Genomic DNA, 24,809 nt, shown 5'->3' with positions numbered 1-24,809 from the left:
ATCAAAGTGAAGGTACTGTTGTTTGTTTGTGGGTTTGATATGGACATAGGTGTGGATGTGAGCTTCAACAAGATGAAGGTCAACATCCAGGAAGGTGGCTTGGGTTTTGGAGAAGGACCAGGTGAAATTCAGATTCGAAAAGGAGTTGAGGTTATGGAGGAAATTAAGGAGTGTTTCTTCACCATGAGTCCAGACCACAAAGATGTCATCTATAAACCTATACCAGGCCAGGGGAAGCAGCTGTTGGGTCTTCAGGAAAGCCTCCTCCATGCGGCCCATGAAGAGGTTGGCATAGGAGGGAGCCATCCTGGTTCCCATGGCCGTTCCCCTGATTTGTTTGTAGGTCTGGCCTTCAAAAGTGAAGTAATTATGGGTGAGGATGAAGTTGGTAAGTGTGATAAGGAACGAGGTTTTTGGAAGATCTTCGGGTGGGCGTTGGGAGAGGTAGTGCTCAAGGGCAGAGAGACCATGGGTATGTGGGATGTTTGTGTAAAGGGATGTAGCATCTATGGTGACAAGAAAGGTTTCAGGCGGGAGAGGAGTGGGAATGGATTTGAGGCGTTCTAGGAAGTGGTTTGTGTCTTTGATGTAGGATGGGAGTCTGCGGGTGATAGGTTGTAGGTGCTGGTCTACCAGAGCTGAGATACGTTCGGTTGGGGATTTGAAGCCTGCTACAATGGGACGGCCAGGATGGTTCTCTTTGTGGATTTTGGGTAATAGGTAGAAGGTAGGGGTACGTGGCTCAGGTGGAGTGAGTAAGTCTATGGAAGCCGTTGTGAGGCCTTGTGAGGGACCTTGGATTTTTAGGATTTTTTGCTGCTCAGTCTGGATGGAGGGAATGGGATCCTGGGTAACAGCTTTGTAGGTTGAGGTGTCAGAGAGTTGACGCAGTCCTTCTGCCACATACTCCACACGGTCAAGTACGACAGTTGTGGAGCCTTTATCCGCCGGGAGGATGACAATAGAGTTGTCTATTTTCAGCTCTTTAATGGCACGGGATTCAGCTGGGGTGATGTTGGGGGTTGTCGGGATGTTCTTCAAGAAGGACTGGGAGGCAACACTGGATGTGAGGAATTCCTGAAATGTCAGCAAGGGATGGTTTTGGGGGAGGGGAGGAGGATCCCTTTGAGAAGGCAGTCGGAACTGTTCTAGACAGGGTTCAACACTGGGTCTAGTACTTGGGGGGGGCTGTGTTTGGGTAGTGAAGTGATATTTCCAGTTGAGGTTCCGGGTGAATGAGAGGAGATCTTTAACCAGGGCAGTGTGATTGAATTTAGGTGTGGGGCTAAAGGTTAAGCCTTTTGATAGAACAGATGTCTCTGGAGGAGAGAGGGATCTGGATGAGAGGTTTAGGACTGAATTGGGACTGGTGATATGTGGCATTTGACTGTGGTTATAGTTGAGATTTGGTCTGTGTGGGGTATGTGCTGGGATGGGGAGATTGAGTAGGGTGGCTAGGCTAGGTTTGTTGGCTATGAGGGGGGTTTGTTGAAGGTTCTGTTGTGGTTGGTGTTTGTGAGGGATAGGGAGAGGGACCCCACTTCTTAGGTGTTGCACTAGCACTGTGGATAGTTTTTTCAGGTGTTGTGTGGCATGGAACTCAAGTTTGCAGCTGGCTTCTAGGATGATGTTCCTCAGTGTGTTCTCCAAGCAAGGGTTTGAGAGGTGGAGGACTTTGAAGAGAGATAGGAGCTGTTGGGAGTGGTGGTTACATGAAGTAGTGTAGAGATTCAGGACAAGTTGGGTAAGGGCTAAGGATTGAAGGTTCTGGAATTCCAGGAGAGACTGGTGGAAGGAGGAATTGCACCCAGAGATGGGAACTTTTAAGGTAAGCCCTTTAGGGGTAATTCCAAAGGTTAAGCAGGACTGGAGGAAAAGTATGTGGGATTGCAGTTTGGCTACAGTGAATGCATGTTTCCGGAATGAATGTAAATAATGTGGTAAAGGATTAGGGTACATAGTGGGTAACTGGTGGGTAGGGAAATTAAATAACTAAAGTTGAGATAGTAATCATAAGAAGGAGTAAAACACGGAGGGAAGGACGAGAAGGAAAGAAATTGTGTGGGTAATGTTCAATACCAAAGGAAGACCAGTAAATAAGAAAAATACGGAAAAAGTTGACCAGACCAAGCAAGTATGTCCAGATCAGGGGAAAAAGAACACACGTAGCTCAAAAACAGAGAGAGCGAGTGGCGAAAAAAGATCGCGCGTGCCGCAAAATCGATCGCGCGTGCCGCAAAAGCGATCGCGCGAGCCGCAAAAGCGATCGCGCGTGCCGCAAAAGCGATCGCGCGTGCCGCAAAAAAGATCGCGCGTGCCGCAAAAAAGATCGCGGGTGGGGCAGAAATGTCCCAAAATTTTTTCTTGTGACAGAGAAAGATAGCCAATGGCACAAAAGTATCGCCAGCAAAAAGAAATCGACGGAAATGGATGATACTGGTAGGTGTGGAAGAGATTGTTGGCAGTGATTGTTGGCTGGGAAACAGCGAATAACGAACGTTAAAACTATGGAATGTTGAAAAAATAAATCAATAAATAAAAAAGAGAAGAGGACTATAAACGGAACAAGATAATAGGAGGAAGATGAAACTAGCACAGTTGGTGACGAAAATATATATTTATGTATATATAAAACACTGAAGAAGAGAAAGTGTTAAGATGACAGACGTAAGTGATAGCTAACAAAAGGGACAAAACAATGAAGGATGTGGACCATATAGGTGATCTAAATGATTAATGGAAAATCTCATATAAGATGTGAAACAAATACTAACAAAGAGATAGAGGGGCTGGCCAGTACTTACCTCAGCTCAGTACAGCCGATAGATACACATAAAACAGAACTGAAAATTTACATTCCTAGCTTTCGGAACTTTGTTCCTTCATCAGGGAGGAGAGAGGGGAAAAAAGGGAAGAAGGGAAAGTGGATTCAGTTACTCACAACCCAGGTTATGAAGCAACAGGGAAAGGTAAACAGGGAGGGTAGCAAGGATGGAGGCATGGTTGTCAGAGGGAAGCCAAAGATATTCTACTGTAAGTACTGTGCCAGCTTCAAACCAAAGAGGATGCATACAGAAGTAAAGAGGTATGTAGTATAAAGATAAACACAACTATGTAGGATGAAAAGATGCGTGAATGGCTAAAGAGGAAAGGGAAAGAGGAGAAGACTGAAGATTGAATGGGAGTGAGGTTGTTTAACGTAGGTTCAGTCCAGGGGGATGGCGGGATGAAAGGATGTGTTGGAGTGCAAGTTCCCATCTCCGCAGTTCAGAGGGACTGGTGTTGGGTGGGAGAAGCCAAATGGCACATACGGTGTAGCAGGTTCCTAGGTCCCTAGAATTATGCTGGAGGGCATGCTCCGCTACTGGGTATTGGGCATCTCCTAGGCGGACAGTTCGTCTGTGTCCGTTCATGCGCTCAGCCAGTTTGGTTGTTGTCATGCCGATGTAAAAGGCTGTGCAGTGCAGGCATGTCAGTTGATAAATGACATGTGTAGTTTCACACGTAGCCCTGCCTTGAATTGTGTATGTTTTACCAGTAGCGGGGCTGGAGTAGGTGGTTGTGGGCGGATGCATGGGGCAGGTTTTGCAGTGGGGTCGGTTACAGGGGTAGGAACCGCTGGGTAGAGAAGGTAGTCTGGGAATATTGTAGGGTTTAACAAGGATGTTACGGAGGTTAGGGGGGCGACGAAAGGCAACTCTGGGTGGTGTGGGGAGAATTTTGTCAAGGGATGATCTCATTTCAGGGGTTGACTTGAGAAAGTCATATCCCTGGCGGAGTAATTTGTTGATGTTTTCGAGGCCAGGATAATATTGGGTGACAAGGGGGATACTTCGGTGTGGTCTGGGGGTAGGAACATTGTTGTTGGACGGGGAGGAATGTATTGCTCGGGAAATCTGTTTGTGGACAAGGTCTGCAGGATAGTTGCGGGAGAGGAAAGCACTGGTCAGGTTATTGGTGTAGTTGTTGAGGGATTCGTCACTGGAGCAGATACGTTTGCCACGAATACCTAGGCTGTAGGGAAGGGAGCGTTTGATGTGGAAAGGATGGCAGCTATCAAAGTGAAGGTACTGTTGTTTGTTTGTGGGTTTGATATGGACATAGGTGTGGATGTGAGCTTCAACAAGATGAAGGTCAACATCCAGGAAGGTGGCTTGGGTTTTGGAGAAGGACCAGGTGAAATTCAGATTCGAAAAGGAGTTGAGGTTATGGAGGAAATTAAGGAGTGTTTCTTCACCATGAGTCCAGACCACAAAGATGTCATCTATAAACCTATACCAGGCCAGGGGAAGCAGCTGTTGGGTCTTCAGGAAAGCCTCCTCCATGCGGCCCATGAAGAGGTTGGCATAGGAGGGAGCCATCCTGGTTCCCATGGCCGTTCCCCTGATTTGTTTGTAGGTCTGGCCTTCAAAAGTGAAGTAATTATGGGTGAGGATGAAGTTGGTAAGTGTGATAAGGAACGAGGTTTTTGGAAGATCTTCGGGTGGGCGTTGGGAGAGGTAGTGCTCAAGGGCAGAGAGACCATGGGTATGTGGGATGTTTGTGTAAAGGGATGTAGCATCTATGGTGACAAGAAAGGTTTCAGGCGGGAGAGGAGTGGGAATGGATTTGAGGCGTTCTAGGAAGTGGTTTGTGTCTTTGATGTAGGATGGGAGTCTGCGGGTGATAGGTTGTAGGTGCTGGTCTACCAGAGCTGAGATACGTTCGGTTGGGGATTTGAAGCCTGCTACAATGGGACGGCCAGGATGGTTCTCTTTGTGGATTTTGGGTAATAGGTAGAAGGTAGGGGTACGTGGCTCAGGCCACCTTCCTGGATGTTGACCTTCATCTTGTTGAAGCTCACATCCACACCTATGTCCATATCAAACCCACAAACAAACAACAGTACCTTCACTTTGATAGCTGCCATCCTTTCCACATCAAACGCTCCCTTCCCTACAGCCTAGGTATTCGTGGCAAACGTATCTGCTCCAGTGACGAATCCCTCAACAACTACACCAATAACCTGACCAGTGCTTTCCTCTCCCGCAACTATCCTGCAGACCTTGTCCACAAACAGATTTCCCGAGCAATACATTCCTCCCCGTCCAACAACAATGTTCCTACCCCCAGACCACACCGAAGTATCCCCCTTGTCACCCAATATTATCCTGGCCTCGAAAACATCAACAAATTACTCCGCCAGGGATATGACTTTCTCAAGTCAACCCCTGAAATGAGATCATCCCTTGACAAAATTCTCCCCACACCACCCAGAGTTGCCTTTCGTCGCCCCCCTAACCTCCGTAACATCCTTGTTAAACCCTACAATATTCCCAGACTACCTTCTCTACCCAGCGGTTCCTACCCCTGTAACCGACCCCGCTGCAAAACCTGCCCCATGCATCCGCCCACAACCACCTACTCCAGCCCCGCTACTGGTAAAACATACACAATTCAAGGCAGGGCTACGTGTGAAACTACACATGTCATTTATCAACTGACATGCCTGCACTGCACAGCCTTTTACATCGGCATGACAACAACCAAACTGGCTGAGCGCATGAACGGACACAGACGAACTGTCCGCCTAGGAGATGCCCAATACCCAGTAGCGGAGCATGCCCTCCAGCATAATTCTAGGGACCTAGGAACCTGCTACACCGTATGTGCCATTTGGCTTCTCCCACCCAACACCAGTCCCTCTGAACTGCGGAGATGGGAACTTGCACTCCAACACATCCTTTCATCCCGCCATCCCCCTGGACTGAACCTACGTTAAACAACCTCACTCCCATTCAATCTTCAGTCTTCTCCTCTTTCCCTTTCCTCTTTAGCCATTCACGCATCTTTTCATCCTACATAGTTGTGTTTATCTTTATACTACATACCTCTTTACTTCTGTATGCATCCTCTTTGGTTTGAAGCTGGCACAGTACTTACAGTAGAATATCTTTGGCTTCCCTCTGACAACCATGCCTCCATCCTTGCTACCCTCCCTGTTTACCTTTCCCTGTTGCTTCATAACCTGGGTTGTGAGTAACTGAATCCACTTTCCCTTCTTCCCTTTTTTCCCCTCTCTCCTCCCTGATGAAGGAACAAAGTTCCGAAAGCTAGGAATGTAAATTTTCAGTTCTGTTTTATGTGTATCTATCGGCTGTACTGAGCTGAGGTAAGTACTGGCCAGCCCCTCTATCTCTTTGTTAGTATTTGTTTCACATCTTATATGAGATTTTCCATTAATCATTTAGATCACCTATATGGTCCACATCCTTCATTGTTTTGTCCCTTTTGTTAGCTATCACTTACGTCTGTCATCTTAACACTTTCTCTTCTTCAGTGTTTTATATATACATAAATATATATTTTCGTCACCAACTGTGCTAGTTTCATCTTCCTCCTATTATCTTGTTCCGTTTATAGTCCTCTTCTCTTTTTTATTTATTGATTTATTTTTTCAACATTCCATAGTTTTAACGTTCGTTATTCGCTGTTTCCCAGCCAACAATCACTGCCAACAATCTCTTCCACACCTACCAGTATCATCCATTTCCGTCGATTTCTTTTTGCTGGCGATACTTTTGTGCCATTGGCTATCTTTCTCTGTCACAAGAAAAAATTTTGGGACATTTCTGCCCCACCCGCGATCTTTTTTGCGGCACGCGCGATCTTTTTTGCGGCACGCGCGATCGCTTTTGCGGCTCGCGCGATCGCTTTTGCGGCACGCGCGATCGATTTTGGGCACGCGCGATCTTTTTTCGCCACTCGCTCTCTCTGTTTTTGAGCTACGTGTGTTCTTTTTCCCCTGATCTGGACATACTTGCTTGGTCTGGTCAACTTTTTCCGTATTTTTCTTATTTACTGGTCTTCCTTTGGTATTGAACATTACCCACACAATTTCTTTCCTTCTCGTCCTTCCCTCCGTGTTTTACTCCTTCTTATGATTACTATCTCAACTTTAGTTATTTAATTTCCCTACCCACCAGTTACCCACTATGTACCCTAATCCTTTACCACATTATTTACATTCATTCCGGAAACATGCATTCACTGTAGCCAAACTGCAATCCCACATACTTTTCCTCCAGTCCTGCTTAACCTTTGGAATTACCCCTAAAGGGCTTACCTTAAAAGTTCCCATCTCTGGGTGCAATTCCTCCTTCCACCAGTCTCTCCTGGAATTCCAGAACCTTCAATCCTTAGCCCTTACCCAACTTGTCCTGAATCTCTACACTACTTCATGTAACCACCACTCCCAACAGCTCCTATCTCTCTTCAAAGTCCTCCACCTCTCAAACCCTTGCTTGGAGAACACACTGAGGAACATCATCCTAGAAGCCAGCTGCAAACTTGAGTTCCATGCCACACAACACCTGAAAAAACTATCCACAGTGCTAGTGCAACACCTAAGAAGTGGGGTCCCTCTCCCTATCCCTCACAAACACCAACCACAACAGAACCTTCAACAAACCCCCCTCATAGCCAACAAACCTAGCCTAGCCACCCTACTCAATCTCCCCATCCCAGCACATACCCCACACAGACCAAATCTCAACTATAACCACAGTCAAATGCCACATATCACCAGTCCCAATTCAGTCCTAAACCTCTCATCCAGATCCCTCTCTCCTCCAGAGACATCTGTTCTATCAAAAGGCTTAACCTTTAGCCCCACACCTAAATTCAATCACACTGCCCTGGTTAAAGATCTCCTCTCATTCACCCGGAACCTCAACTGGAAATATCACTTCACTACCCAAACACAGCCCCCCCCCAAGTACTAGACCCAGTGTTGAACCCTGTCTAGAACAGTTCCGACTGCCTTCTCAAAGGGATCCTCCTCCCCTCCCCCAAAACCATCCCTTGCTGACATTTCAGGAATTCCTCACATCCAGTGTTGCCTCCCAGTCCTTCTTGAAGAACATCCCGACAACCCCCAACATCACCCCAGCTGAATCCCGTGCCATTAAAGAGCTGAAAATAGACAACTCTATTGTCATCCTCCCGGCGGATAAAGGCTCCACAACTGTCGTACTTGACCGTGTGGAGTATGTGGCAGAAGGACTGCGTCAACTCTCTGACACCTCAACCTACAAAGCTGTTACCCAGGATCCCATTCCCTCCATCCAGACTGAGCAGCAAAAAATCCTAAAAATCCAAGGTCCCTCACAAGGCCTCACAACGGCTTCCATAGACTTACTCACTCCACCTGAGCCACGTACCCCTACCTTCTACCTATTACCCAAAATCCACAAAGAGAACCATCCTGGCCGTCCCATTGTAGCAGGCTTCAAATCCCCAACCGAACGTATCTCAGCTCTGGTAGACCAGCACCTACAACCTATCACCCGCAGACTCCCATCCTACATCAAAGACACAAACCACTTCCTAGAACGCCTCAAATCCATTCCCACTCCTCTCCCGCCTGAAACCTTTCTTGTCACCATAGATGCTACATCCCTTTACACAAACATCCCACATACCCATGGTCTCTCTGCCCTTGAGCACTACCTCTCCCAACGCCCACCCGAAGATCTTCCAAAAACCTCGTTCCTTATCACACTTACCAACTTCATCCTCACCCATAATTACTTCACTTTTGAAGGCCAGACCTACAAACAAATCAGGGGAACGGCCATGGGAACCAGGATGGCTCCCTCCTATGCCAACCTCTTCATGGGCCGCATGGAGGAGGCTTTCCTGAAGACCCAACAGCTGCTTCCCCTGGCCTGGTATAGGTTTATAGATGACATCTTTGTGGTCTGGACTCATGGTGAAGAAACACTCCTTAATTTCCTCCATAACCTCAACTCCTTTTCGAATCTGAATTTCACCTGGTCCTTCTCCAAAACCCAAGCCACCTTCCTGGATGTTGACCTTCATCTTGTTGAAGCTCACATCCACACCTATGTCCATATCAAACCCACAAACAAACAACAGTACCTTCACTTTGATAGCTGCCATCCTTTCCACATCAAACGCTCCCTTCCCTACAGCCTAGGTATTCGTGGCAAACGTATCTGCTCCAGTGACGAATCCCTCAACAACTACACCAATAACCTGACCAGTGCTTTCCTCTCCCGCAACTATCCTGCAGACCTTGTCCACAAACAGATTTCCCGAGCAATACATTCCTCCCCGTCCAACAACAATGTTCCTACCCCCAGACCACACCGAAGTATCCCCCTTGTCACCCAATATTATCCTGGCCTCGAAAACATCAACAAATTACTCCGCCAGGGATATGACTTTCTCAAGTCAACCCCTGAAATGAGATCATCCCTTGACAAAATTCTCCCCACACCACCCAGAGTTGCCTTTCGTCGCCCCCCTAACCTCCGTAACATCCTTGTTAAACCCTACAATATTCCCAGACTACCTTCTCTACCCAGCGGTTCCTACCCCTGTAACCGACCCCGCTGCAAAACCTGCCCCATGCATCCGCCCACAACCACCTACTCCAGCCCCGCTACTGGTAAAACATACACAATTCAAGGCAGGGCTACGTGTGAAACTACACATGTCATTTATCAACTGACATGCCTGCACTGCACAGCCTTTTACATCGGCATGACAACAACCAAACTGGCTGAGCGCATGAACGGACACAGACGAACTGTCCGCCTAGGAGATGCCCAATACCCAGTAGCGGAGCATGCCCTCCAGCATAATTCTAGGGACCTAGGAACCTGCTACACCGTATGTGCCATTTGGCTTCTCCCACCCAACACCAGTCCCTCTGAACTGCGGAGATGGGAACTTGCACTCCAACACATCCTTTCATCCCGCCATCCCCCTGGACTGAACCTACGTTAAACAACCTCACTCCCATTCAATCTTCAGTCTTCTCCTCTTTCCCTTTCCTCTTTAGCCATTCACGCATCTTTTCATCCTACATAGTTGTGTTTATCTTTATACTACATACCTCTTTACTTCTGTATGCATCCTCTTTGGTTTGAAGCTGGCACAGTACTTACAGTAGAATATCTTTGGCTTCCCTCTGACAACCATGCCTCCATCCTTGCTACCCTCCCTGTTTACCTTTCCCTGTTGCTTCATAACCTGGGTTGTGAGTAACTGAATCCACTTTCCCTTCTTCCCTTTTTTCCCCTCTCTCCTCCCTGATGAAGGAACAAAGTTCCGAAAGCTAGGAATGTAAATTTTCAGTTCTGTTTTATGTGTATCTATCGGCTGTACTGAGCTGAGGTAAGTACTGGCCAGCCCCTCTATCTCTTTGTTAGTATTTGTTTCACATCTTATATGAGATTTTCCATTAATCATTTAAAAACAATAATGTTTCACTTTCGTTTGAAAGTTTTTGTGTGTATGTATAACCACGAGTTGGGTATGTATAGCCACGTGCTGGAGCTGCATGTTGTGTACAGCAATTGAGAAGTGGACAAAGAATAAAACTGTAAATTTTGGAAATGCAATTAATCTACAACCAAAACTGTGATACTTCAAAATTAATGTATACAAAGATTGCAATCATGTGGGGGGGGGGGGGGGGGGGGGGGGGGGGAAGGAGGAGGAGGAGGAAAAAAAAAAGACCAGTTGACAAGCTGTTGGCAATTAGCTTGGGACCATGCTTGATAAAGCATACATAAAAATCTGAATTCTCTGGATCTTTGCCAAATGCAAGGCGGGAAAGTTGCTTAGGAAGAGTGAAAGCATGTAAGCGTAGGTGGCTCTTCATCCATATGGTTTGCATTTGATGTCAAGAGTTTCATACTGTCTCGAGATGTGCCTGAAGCAGGAATTAACATTATAAACATTGGTATGTGCCAATGAACAAAAAGATATAAAAACTGTACTCTTATTTTGTAATTCCCTTAATCTAATCTTTGAGTCCTTTGTAACCTCCCCACAAAATTCTTTGTCGTTTAACCTCCGCACAAAATTCTTTCTCATCTAATGTAACCTCCCCACAAAATTCTTTCTCATTTAATGTAAGCTCAAAACAGAAAAATTCCCGAACCTCTCAACAGTAAAAAATACAATTACGTCCTTCACATTCAGTGTAACGTCCCAACAAAATAATTTCCGTAACCTGGTAATAATACAATGTAACTAACCTCTCAATTAAATTGTCGCTCACTTATAACTTTTCAATAATTGACTGTGAATTTAACCTGGTAAATTTTAGACGTCAGCAGTGCTGCGTCATGGCCCTGATAGATCATTCTGAATAAAAAAGAGAAAAATTCTTACCTCAATGAAGTCGCCGGATAACACATATATATCTGCTCTTACAATAATTTTTTTTGGCACAGCCCTGTGCAATGCTGGTGGATTGTCATTTATGAAAGGGAAACAACTGATTTTTCGCTGGATAACGCATATATATCTGCTCTTACAATAATTTTTTTTGGCACAGCCCTGTGCAGTGCTGGCGGATAGATTTGTCATTTATGAAAGGGAAACAACTGATTTTTCTTTTGCAATAATTGGGATGATCATGGATTGGAGAAATTAGTAAATTCTTTAAACTGAAATGAATGGTTGTTAAAAATTACTTTATATGAGAAAGATTATTATTTGGACATTTTTAAAACATTTACATGGGACTTGAGATAACATTACTACATATGCGCGAGGCTGCTATTTACCTTATACAATAATGCTCAGGCTCTGGCATCGCTGCACCGCGACGGCCGAGCCAACACGATACACCAGACCAGACCAGAGCAGACTGCAGACTAGCAACAACTTACTGCTACAGCTACACAGTTCCTACTGCAGTCAACACTGCTCTCTGGTCAGAGATTCTCTTATACCTTGCATATCGCAGGCAGCGCATGAGCAATATATCGAAATTACATCTGGTTGGACCTCTTACATAACCCTCCACTGGGGGGGGGGGGGGGGGGGGGGGGGGGGGGGGGCGGAGCGGGGGCCGCAAAAATTTGGCAGCGATGGTGAGTCAATTGGACTTGCCATGAGCAACAAATTATTCTATAATCTACCTAATTTACTAAGTTTACAGTCACAGAGTATATACATATGCATAAGTGCAGAACATGAAATGGAATAGAGTGCACATGCACTGAGTACAGAACATATCAAGAAATGACAAAATGTATACGCAATGAGTATAAAACATATTAACAAATGACAGAAAGTGCACACGCACTGTATATATTTTTACCATTTTACAAGAACTAGGAAAGGAAGGGGAAGGATGGCATCACGGTTGTAGCACAGTAGATTGCACGTAGCTGCACTGAAAGCCCATATCTTTCTACAGAAGCACAACACCAAGTGAGACAATCTGAAGTTCTCTTCCCTGAAGTATTAATCATTGTAGCCAAGACACTGAAATGGTGTATTAATATTCAATGTTATCATTTTGGTAGTACATTAGGTACACCAAACAGTGGGACCATAATAACATCTCCATCGTTCGAGGTGGTGGATAGCATGATGTGTCAACACCACATTCTTGTAGAATCCATACTCTTTCACCAACGTAGAATTAGTGCAAAAACCAAATATAGTGCTCCATGATCATGAGGATGGACAGGACAAACGGATATTGCAGTAATTTCTGGTAATTAGGTCAGAAGGTGAAGGACATTAAGTCTTATGCTAGTCATCATTGAGAATTACACTAGTCTATCAACCGATTTGAGTAATTGTTGGCATTCATTGCCCAGTTACTAAACATTTCTGTACTATGTATGGAGTATTACAGAACATTATTCATAAGTCATCTGATTACAGTAAATATTGGCACTCATTGGCCAGTTACAAACCATTTTTATGCATTATTCAGAAGTCATCATTAAAAACAAGAGTTAATTAATGGCATAGCATTTACATAATTCATCTAATTATAGTAATCATTGGCACTCATTGGCCAGTTACAAACCATTTTTATGCATAATTCAGAAGTCATCATTCAAAACAAGAGGTAATTAATGGCATAGCATTTACATAATTCATCTAATTATAGTAATCATTGGCATTCATTGGCCAGTTACTAAACATGTAGCAAGTGTTGAATATTACAAAACACTATTCATAACTCATCTTATACCTTGCATATCGCAGGCAGCGCATGAGCAATACATCGAAATTACATCTGCTTGGACCTCTTACACCTTCTACCAAAGCATTGCACATTTATGGAACTTACTTGAAACAGAATGTGTCCACAAAGTCCAATTTTTCTTGTTCTTTCTAATTTGATTTGTTGTGTGGTTTAAAAGCAGTACCACCAACCACTCTCACTTCCACTAGCTCACATTTTGTGGCAATAGTGGGCCCACTTGTAAAAACTTCTGGCCCTGGAAATATATTGTCGCAAACACTGCTGGGGGGGGGGGGGGGGGGGTGTTAGTCGCCAGTAATGCTGTACTGGTGGATGGAATTCGTGCAGCCACACTGTTTCTGAACAACATTGCCAGGGTATTTTATCAGTAATATGCAATTTTTATGGCCCATGCAAATGTACCTTTATGACATTCAATATTGGTCCACTGCCCAGCATGCAAATGGGGAAGCATTACTGTGACTGCTATAGGGACCAGATTTAGAGTTTGAGCAAAAGGAGGCACTTGTTTTCACTTTGGACAATGTTTTGTAGCAGACCTTGCTGGATTTTCCCTTGACAGCACAGGATGTCAGAGTGCTGACAGCCGTTTTCCGGAAAATTCTTTCAGCTGTCTATGTGGGGTGGCAAGAGTGCACTCTTTTGGGGGAAGATTATGCTTGGTGTTTATTTTTTCTCCTATGTGATCAACTCAGATTTGTCTAGAGGGTTATCATGCTTGTCACAGAGGAGCGAGGCTGTTGAGTCGTCATCCCTTCAGTGTTGTTACTTTGAATACTCCAGCTGTTGCATGCATCACGCTGGAATATGACTAACTGCAATAGTGAACAGCTTGTGCAGGCTTGTACACAGTACCAGGCTGTGCCACTGCATCAATTTCCCCTTGGCCAGTCCTGAAGCAGCCTTGGGTAGGGTGCACATTGACTTTGCAGACCCATTTTTTGGAAGTATGTGGTTGTTCGTGGTTGATGCATTGTAAATTTTCCCCCTATGTCACCAAGCTGTCCTCCATGACATTGACAGCAACTGCTCACACATTGTTGGTCATTTTGCTATTTAGGGCTCTCACACATCCTCATATCCAATAACAGTCAGCAATTTGTGTTGCAGGTGTTCGAAGACCTTTGCATTCACAGTGGTATCCAGCATCTGCCAGGTACCTCGTTTCACCCAGCATAGCACTCAGATATGGAGCACTGCATGTGTATGTTCAGTACCCAAATGTAGAAGTATATGTCTGCCTCATCCTGAGATTATCACTATTGAGTTTCTGGCTGTATACTGGACAATGCCAGTTGATAGGTGCAGTCTAGTGGAATGTTTGCATGAGCAACAGGTGTGGGGTCTTTTGGCTTTTTTGCACCCAGAGTCACCTGGCCCAGACCATCTTGGTGTGCCAAATTTTCCTCATGGGGCTGATGTTTGGATCCATTCTTTCAGTTACCAGCCATCACAAGGGTCGTCAGTTGTTGGTGTTAGTTGTCAGTCGGGAGAAGATCACCCATCATTCCAATCAGTTGCAGCTGTGACTGGTTGGGTCTTTAACACCATCATCTCCAAGCCAGCAATTTTACAGTGTTGTTTCAGTTGTGACAGAATGCTCACCTGCTACTGCCCACTCTGCCCACCCACCTTTGACCACGAAGTAGAGAGGTAGCAGGGATAGCTCCTGCATCCCCTGTTGTGGAGTCCATGAAATTTGGACTGGTGCCCTCTTTTTTTCCTGCTCACGGCAGAGTCCTTGCCCCTACCTGTGCCGTGGACTGGCAGTTACCACAGCCTCTGTAGTCTTCCACCCCTCTGGGACAGCAAGCTGTATCAGCAGCACATCCTTTGGTGTTTGATCTACTACCGGGGAATCTTGCGGCCTCTCTGATATTGTGACAGAGGTCACGACACAGACTGGGTCATTTTTGGCCTACATGGCCTTTGCAGGGAGGAGGTATTTAGCATCCCTGTCAGCGGACATAGGGGTGCAGAGTAGCTTGTGTGGTTTAGTGCACAAGAATAGTACAGAACACTGTAATGGAGGATGTGGGCTTATAATGGCATGGGTAGTGCCACTGTCCCAACACTGTTTTCAAAACCTGCTGACCAAGCCCTCACCTCACGCAGTGCTCCATTTCCGTGTGCTCAGCTGTCAGTCACTCATGGCTGCATATTGTGTTTTCCTCCTTTAGATGGTGTTTGGACTCTCTGCTTGCCTGAAGGTTGACTCATATGTCAAGATTCGTTCACTCTTCCAGGGTTCATCTCCTTGGGTGGTAGTCAACCATCTGTTGGCTAGTATAGTTACATTCATGCCAACAGTGATGATTCTGCTGTGTTGTCACATTCAAGCAGATACTGAATGTACTATACATATTATACATTAATTAGTACTAGAATTTCATAAGATTTTCTGTGATGATATGAGTTTTTTGTTGGGGTACTTAGTTTTATGGGTTATTTGCATCTTATTCAGTAAAATGGTCAAAATTAGTGTTACTGACTCTTACTTAATTTAAATCAAACAAGAATTTTATCTCTACAGACAGCTGTTGTAGTCTGATATCTGATATTGACCCTACACTTATTGTTTTGCATTTTATTTTTTACTTAAATATAATTTTTATGCTTGGAATCAACATTCCACCTAATAATTCAAACTGTTCTGCTTGAATAGAAATCGTAAAACTAATTTTCAGTAATTAATATAGTAACAAAAATATTCAATTATTGATAATATAATGTAAATAGATGGATATATAAATCTACTCACTAACCACCAGCAGGATGGGGGGGGGAAACACATACGCAAAAGAATTTAACTTTTACAAGCTTTCATTCAGAGCCAGTCGCTTCTTCTTCTGGCAGAAGAGTTGAAGGGGAAGGAAGAGGGGTGAAGGAAAATGACTAGAGAGGTTTAGGGAAAGGGGTACAGTTTAGAAAAATCACCCAGGATCTCCGGTCAGGGGAGACTTACCAGACGGTATGAGAAGGAAAGGATGATTCTTGGGGACTGTGACGGACAAGATTTGAAAGCCTGATAGCCTAGAGGTGGAAGACAGGGTGATATGCGACTGAGATTACTACTAAAACATTGTGCATTAGTTAATAAGAGAAAAAAAGCCTTAATTCATGTTAACTCCTTCTGTCTCAGCATTTATTCACAGTAACTACTCCTTTCTTCACTACATTTTAATTTTCTACATCTTTCATTTTCTGACAGAAATATACCCAAGGTAAACTGGATTTTTTGAGCAAAGAACATTGTACTTAAAAAATCTGTCTTTTAGGAGGCTATTGCCATGCTGTAAGAGAGGAAAATTGATGTCAAAAACTACACAATAGTATAAGCATATCCTCAGTTTACAATCCACAATTTTTAACACTTTATCATGTGTGAAGTTAAGAACTACTCAATTCCCATTTGGGCAAACAGCAGCCACACATCAGACCAAATGATACATAGCTGAACTACACATCATCTATCTTGTTAGTCAAAATACTATCGTGCTTGATTCTGAGCTGCATGTTTTCTTCCACGCACCACCTTTTGGCATGCGTCTTGGCCACATCTGCAGCACTTATCTCCCTATAAACACTTTGCTGTAAGGGCATTTGACCAGTAGCTGTTTCTTTTAATGTGCAACATGCTATTGTTTCACCATCTGGTTATGGGAAAGAAATTTGTACTAACCATCTGAAGGTGTATATTCAATAAACGACAATTTTTACCGTGTAAATAATTTCATAATGCTCTGACAATGGTGTGCTCAATCAGACTACCTGTAATTACAGTTACTGACATGAAGCTATAAATACTCATTGTGTTCTTCTTGCCAAAGGAGTATAGTAAACACTGTCATGATTTCTTCCTTGGTAAGTGTCCCAGTGTTTGTCAATTCCTAATGATGGAGAACTGTTAATTCAATATGTAGAGGCTTTCTATTGCTGTGATTTCTTTATCATTAATGTCTAAATTTCATTTGATTATTTTCTACTAACACTGTGTAACTTGTATACTTATTATCACAGTGTATAGCATACAGTAAAATGCTATCCTTTTTGCCATTTTAAGGCACATTGTGATGCATTTCGAATAAATTACACTGAAAACAGTATTGCTGTATTTTTCAAACAATCTAGGATGGAATGTAACAGTATTATGAAAAGGAACGTTACTACTCACCAAATAGAGGAGACAACAGACACACACACATGACTGCAGTCTGGTATGGTTTCAGTTGCCGGAGATTGCAGTTTTATTTATGACAAAGGCCATACTGGGCTGTAAGCTAATTTGTGACAGTATTTTTGTTGTGCCTATCTGCGACTTAGAACATCCACTATGTGGTGAGTAGCAACTTTCCTTTTCATAATATTATTGCCGTATTTCTGTGATTTAAGGTATATTGGCAGATCTGACCCAAAGAGAAAACTTTCAGCATCACAGATGTTAAAACCATGGAGATGTAATAAGGGGGACAACGCTACAGACTTATGCTGTACATTGCTGTGGAGCTGGCACCACCATGTTAGATGCCCCAAAATATTGGCAGAATACTATGAACAATTGCTTCTTGTTCTTAATTTCTGTCATGTGCTTGCAACAGTTGTTTTAGATAGAGAATGTTATAGTGGTTTCATAAATAACACAGCATTAGGAGGGCATTTTATGAGATTTTTTGGTCTTAAAATTTCATCCAGTACTGTGACACAGTTTGCCTTGTTCATGTAACTTTTTTGTGTTCTACATTGTGAATGTGCAGGAAGAGAAGTGTGTGATATGACAAGGCTGCCAGACTGACAGAACTGATGCTCAGTGTATGTCTTCTTCCTGAAAATGCTCAGAATATATTTTACAATATTTGGTCAGTTGTTTCTTTCTCACAGCTCTTACCCAAAGAACTTTTCAAGTTGGACTGATAAGAAATCTAAAGCAAAATGACAGAAATAAAACAGTTACAGTAACAGTAAACAACGCAACCGAAATTTATGTATATAAAAGAAAGTATTGCCTGAATGAGCCCACTTGTGAATGAAATGTGATTCCCTTACAGTTTATACATGAATCAGAATGATTAGTACTCCCATAAATGATGCAAAGTACGAAGTTTCATCAAAACACTTTCTCGAGAAGTCAGTGTTTGGAGGAGCTAGCATGGTTGACACGAGCTTCGAGTTCGCGATGTCATAACAGCTCCCATTAGTATACTTTCATAGTTGAAACCAACATCCCTAAAAAGTTTTATGGTGCCTGATTTAGTTGTTCCATTTGTTGATTTGTTTCAGGTCTTTGTGGAAAACCCCGTCTTGTTGAAATTGGTGGTGTTCCATATCTTGTGCCCTTAGTGAAGAGAGAGAAACTGTATGATCTTAAATTACTTGGAAATCATGCAGAGCTTAATCCAGCTTTCATCATTGGTGCAGGTGCTGGACCATGGCCACATGCTGGTGTTAACTGTGAGGTGAACACAAAATTAGTGATTGTTAATGAAGCGAAGTATGAAGTTTACTGTAATAGAATTGTAGTTTCAAAAGTGCTTCAATATCTATTTAATCATCTGCCTATTACAAAAAAGGAGTAGCACAAATAAATGTGAAATTCTGAAAGAAGTGGGGCAAGTTAGGGACCTAAGGTAGTGAGGTTAAAGAGGGAGAAGGACTTGTGTAAAAGGGTTAGAGGCAGTGGAGTGAAGAAGAATCAAATGTAAGAAGTGAAACAAATAAGGAGACTTAATATAAATTAGTGTAGAAGAATAACTGGAGTCAAATACATGGCGGTTGAGAGGATTTCAAGTGCACTGCCTAAACTGCTGGTTCTTTGAAGTTGTATAGAAACCTCATAACTGGAACAGGTTTTGTAATTTGTGTTGTTGTGCTATAACATATACCTATAGTAGTAGCTGTAGTGCCCACTTTGATTTCAGTTTGGTGGAATCTCATTTCTGGACATGATTTAGGAAAATAAGAATGATGGCAGAATTTTCAATTCCAATTTCAGAATAACAGATAGAATTTGATCTCAAGTGAAATGCTCCTGCTAATCTGGATGTGGACTTGCATAATTTTTTCTTACATAAAATGCAGTTTATGCTATTGCTTCTGTGGAGCAGTTGTGGCTGGGAAACAAAGATTGAAACCTTTCCTTTCATTATAAGTCTTTTTATTTTACAAGAGGATCCTAAGTATTCCTTAAAACATCTCATTTTTGTGCTTGTTTTATGCTATCTTGGTAAACTGTTTCTCTAACACAATCCTCCTTCAATGCCAGATGGAGAAACAGATTAATGGGATGCCTTCATTATCATTGTTGCTCATCTATCCATTGTATTTCTTGGAGATGAGAGAATGTTTTGCTTGTTTGTTGGCACTATCAGCCCATGAATATTAGTTCCTGTGGGAGCAGTATAAAAAGTAGGAAGGTCACACTTGATGTTTCATTGACTACAAACCCATTATAAATAAGACACTACCTGAGTCAAAGAATCATGGGGAAAGAACTGGCCTTGTCTTCATTAAATGAATAATTTACATCTACATCTATACTCAGTAAACCGCTGTGAAGTATATGACATGGGATATGTCCCATTGTGTCAGTTAGTAGGACTTCTACCTGTTCCATTCATGTAAGGGGCATGGCAGGAACAATTGCTTACGTGCTTCTATGTGGACTGCAGTTATCCTAATCTTGTCTGAAATCTCTATTGGAGTGATGCAAAGGGAGTTGTAGTACATTGCTAGATCCATCACTTGAAGTTGGTTCTAAAAACTTTCTAAGTAGGCTTTCAAGGGATAATTTGCTTCTTCTTCAAGTGTCTGCCAACTTAGTTCTTTCAGCAGCTTCATTACACTTTCCCAAGGATCAAACAAACTTCTGACAATTCATGCTGCCCTCCTATGCATCTGTTCAGTATCCCCTGTTAGTACTATTTGGTACAGGTCCCACACAGTTGACCAATAATCTATGGTGGGTCACACGAATATTTTGTATGCCATCTCCCTTGTATACTGACAGTTGCATTTCATTAGTATTCTGCTAATAAACCTCAGTCTGCCACCTGCTTTCCCTAGACTGAGATTATGTGGTCACACCATTTCATATCTGTACAAATTATTTCACCCAAGTATTTGCATGAGCTGACTAATCCCAACTGTTATTCATTTAAACTGATTTTTATTCTTTTTGTAAAGTGCACGATTTTACATTTCTTAACATTTAAAGTGAGTTGACAGTCTTTGCACGACATTGAAATCTTTTCAAGATCTAACTTAATATTTTGTGCAACTTTTCTCTACTTTTCCTTTCATACAATGTATCCATGTCATCTAAGTGCCGGTTCTTCTATCCTGTCCTGTAATGGTTTCTCATCCACTAATTTCCTTATGCTCTCATTCCATAACCTGTCCTACTTTGTCTCTCCAGTGCTTCTTTCAAGAATTTGCTCACTAGCTTGTATTTTGCTTCTCTGTCTTCCTTTCATTATCTAGGTCTCTAAGGAATATGGCAGGATTGTAACATTGTATGCCTGTTATATAACCCTTTTGCTGTTTTGAGGGGCATCTGTGCTCTATACCAGGCTCCTAACACTCTTCTGGGATGCTTCTGCATGTCTCTCCCCCCCCCCCCCCTCCCTCCCCCCCTCATTTATTTCTCTGTCATTTCTTCCATTCTCCTGTATTTAGCTTCCCAGATTCTTCAAATTCACCACCTTTCTCAATCGTTCCCCATCAACTATTATTCCTGTTGTGACTGTCTTCTCCTTTGTGGCTGTGCTTGTCGTTTCACATTTCCTTATGCTAAATGTTGTCCCATATCCTTGTTCTGTTTGTTGCCATATGTCCAACTCCTTGTTTCCATAAATAACAAAATCATCTGCAAACTCCATGACCTTCATCTTTACTTCCCAAAATACTTGTGCCACTCTGGTCGTTATATCATCCGTCACCATAAGGAAAAGCAATGGTGAAAGTACACTCCTTCCCTCAAGCCATTCTTAAGTTCCATCCAGTTTCATCTCTCTCCTCCCAGTGTCACACAGCTCTTACTCCCATTATACATTTCTATTATCCTCTATACCATTTTCTTTTCTACTCCTTTGTTCTCCAGGGTCTTTCATACCTTGTTTCTACATACTATTAAGGTAATATTATATTATTATAAAAAGTGTAATTGGTCTAAAAACTGGAAATCACTAATTGAATCTTACTATGTTTATTTTGTATTTATTACAGTGCATAATGAATTTGCTCTACTTTTTCAGATGATGGCCAACATGGAACTTGAAAATGGTAAAATTAATAATCAGACACGAATATCTAAAGTCAGTGAACAAGATGACAGCTGCATACTTGAGATCCTCCCAAACAGTGAAACCAGGTGTGCACTTCTGGCAAATCTTTTTTGTTGTGAAGGGAAACCAGGGAAGGTAAGTAATGAGTGTGTGTTTTCTTTCTTATCCTCCTTACACAGTCCAGTTTCTTCCATTTCCATACACTGAATGATAATCTTCTGGTATCATAATCTGGGACAACTCTTCTTTTAGGAAGAAACTATTCGTTTTGCACAAGCATCTAATAATGATAATATGTAGTGTCCATACTAGAACCTCTTCTAAATGATTCTTTAAATGGTTGAACATAAAAAAAACAGCTTCACAATTCATTTACTCCCTTATGAAGTTTTTTTTTGTGAAGAATAAATAACAATTCAAACAGAACAGTAACATTCATAAATACATTACACAGAGAAGTAACTTACTTCGCCTTCAAACTGCCCCTGGTGTACAGGACTGCAAGTGGGATTTGGGCAGAATGGATAGTTTGGTTGTAAGGGTTGATTTAGAGTCATATTTTGAAAGTATGTATGTGTTTTTATTGCTGTTTTGGATTACAAGGAGACCCTCCAGGGTGGACATAGTTATTCTGTATGCAGGTCACATAGGCAACAGGGGTAGGTGAGCAAAAGTTAAATGATTTTAAAAAGGAACAATGGTAACACAGTGCAAATGTGGATGATAAAAATAGACTGAGATGGATACATGTTACAAAAGAGACAGAGGTTGAAGGCATAAAGTTTTCTGCCCTGTAGGAGATGCTAACTTCAAGAGACCAGTGACAGACGGCCTAATTAACCATTTGCCCTGGAAGAGATAGGAGGTACTCCAGTCCATGTTGTGACTGACAACTGAGGTTGTACAATCCTGCCCCCTTCTGGAAAGATCCATGGTACATGGCCGAAGGAATCCTATGAGGGGCTTATAGACTCAGGGGTAGCAGAGTACGGTTAATGTTTTTAGTTTGCTTTACATCTAAGTAGTATAAATACGAAAAGTTGTTACGTAGAATAATTTTCTGGCCTTTACAATAGCTGGGTTAGGCAACATGGGACAGAGACATGAAGTGCTAAGGAGAAGCCATTTCTGAAATACTTGCATGACTAATATTAGAGAATGCCCTGGGGACAATAATACGAGTTAGTAATGCATTTGGATTCTGAGGGCTAAACATGACAGCTAAAACTTTGATTTAACTGTATCAGATAATGTTAATCAAAATTATAAGTAATAAAGACCATACAAAACAGAATCAAAATGTAAATATGTATGCATTCAGTAGAACACATCCAAAGTAATGATGCTGTTAGAAGTGGGATGAGTTTTAAAGATTAGTTACTTAATCTTAAATTCATAGTACTGTTACATGAAACAGAAATTCTCAGTAAAACTGTACTAACAGCACGCAATGTACTTCTACATCATCAGAACCCTTCAGTGTTATAGCATCAGCAGAAAATTAAAAACTGTGAGCAAATTCTCAGAACTCATGACAATATACATTAGTACTCAAAATGAGCTTAGAACACATAACACAGCTATTATGTAAAAGATGAACTTTGTTATAAATGAAAACAAGTATTAAAAACATGTAAACATCATCTTCAAAAGTAGTGAGCATGACATCTCCCTTAAACAACAACTGATCCAATCCAGTAAAGGTGTGAGGTGAATAGCAAGGACTGCAGCAGTAGTTACAGCATATAATGAACATTCATTTATTATTTGGTAAACAACAACAAAAATTCAACTGTTACCATTGACTATTGTAGAAAACATTCTTCAACCTTGCAGTAGCAACAGGTAGTGGACGGCTGCTGCACTTGTGCTGCCAACTTCACAGTCTTCGATGATGATGGCGCCCCTGTGTGGTATTCATTGTGCTAAAGTACCACAGTAAGCATTGTTGAAGATGAACATAATTCTTAAAATGAACTGCCAATTTACAGTAAATCGTTAAAAACTGTCACTGAATCACAGAATGATATCCCAGATGTGAAATTTTGATAAAACTCTGCACATTGTGTGAGTTATAAGTTCTGATAACATGTCTGCAGCACATTTTTGAATACAGATCTTTGTCGTTTCATAACCTACTGCAGAATGTCTATAATGGCTTCCAGCAGCGTATCTTTTATAAGATTACAATAATTAAGACTGAAGTTATCAATTGTTGTTTGCTGGAGCTTTGCAAGTTACTGTTAAAAATTTACATTCTTGATTATTTGAATAGTGGAGAGAGATTTGTTTGACCAAGGACTTCTAGATAAAAAATAACTCCTATTAAATTACTGTGGATAAATACCAAAATATAGGATTTTACTTCACTATCAGTGATTTTTGTGAGAAATGCTAGTTACTGTGGAGTTAGATTAGAGCAGGTCTTGCTAACATGTTCTCATCATTAACTGTATAGATACTTCACTTACTTATATGTATTTTTGATCTACTTTATCTGAAAGTTAGTTATTGGACATTTGTTACACACAAACACTGACAATGAAGTTTTATGTTACTGTTATTTTGTAATTAGTAGAGTTCTTAGGTAAACTAGTCACACCAAAGGATTCTAATTAACCAAATTAATGTAAGGGATAATAAAGTTTAGTTGGCTGAGCTATGACATAATATTCAAAATTTTGGGTTCTGTGCACATGCTACACAAATAATACTAGTGAATATATTTGCAAGAGAATAAAAATTTTGAAGGGATTAAAAACGTAAGTGGGGAACGACTCCACCTGCTTTATTACAAATGGCTGTACAGAATGTACAATAAAGATACAGTCATGGTAGAACAGGAAGGAAGATCAATGTAATTATAACAGAATTAGATAAGGCAAGAAAATATCGTGAGGCTTAACCATAGAGAGTATGTCCCTAGGTGGCAGATTAAGGAATGCTCATCAACGTCCCCTGACTTTAGAAGGCAGGAGGGAAATAAAATACTTTCCATTGACCAAAAAGACTGAAGAGAAAACTCCAATAATGAATCCACCTACAGAAGGCCAGTAGTGGATAAAATTACAAGCCTTGGGAAGAATGGATATAATGGAAGACAACCCAGCAATTTCCAAGGACTAAGACTTGGTGCACTCAACATACAGATACTGATAGGGAAGGTGGAGGAAGTGGTGACCTCATGAATGTGAGGAGACTGGATATTTTAGGATTGCTAGAAACCAAATGGAAGGGTAAAGGAAGTAGAGATTTTGAAGTGGACATAGGCTGTATTGGTGTGGGAATAAAGAAGAAGGAAAGCACAGAGTGGTGTAATTATGAGAGGAGGGTTGAAAGAGGAGGTGAAGGGAATAAGTAGTAGGATAATGAATGTCAGAATTGGGTCTACCATCAGAAGCACAGGTGTTGCAGGAGATGTGAACCTTGCACTGAAGATGGAGTGACTACATGTGCTGGAAAAAAGACAAGTGTCCTAGAGACATCTATTTCTGCAC

General features: G+C 42.0%; 1 protein-coding gene across 3 annotated transcripts in view; it reads left to right on the top strand.

The window, feature by feature from the left end:
- Positions 1–24,809, top strand: part of LOC124615671 (ester hydrolase C11orf54 homolog) — a 142,221-nt gene that overhangs the window by 98,754 nt on the left and 18,658 nt on the right. For all 3 annotated transcript variants that reach the window (XM_047143718.1, XM_047143710.1, XM_047143702.1), the window contains exons 4-5: positions 18,311–18,486; positions 21,283–21,447. In XM_047143718.1, the coding sequence (XP_046999674.1) occupies positions 18,311–18,486; positions 21,283–21,447 (341 nt within the window). The remainder of the gene's footprint in view (positions 1–18,310; positions 18,487–21,282; positions 21,448–24,809) is intronic.

Source organism: Schistocerca americana, chromosome 1, assembly GCF_021461395.2.
Source record: "Schistocerca americana isolate TAMUIC-IGC-003095 chromosome 1, iqSchAmer2.1, whole genome shotgun sequence".
Classification (NCBI taxonomy): domain Eukaryota; kingdom Metazoa; phylum Arthropoda; class Insecta; order Orthoptera; family Acrididae; genus Schistocerca; species Schistocerca americana.
The sequence above is the reverse complement of the archived record's forward strand: the minus strand, read 5'-3'. Positions and strand labels throughout refer to the sequence as shown.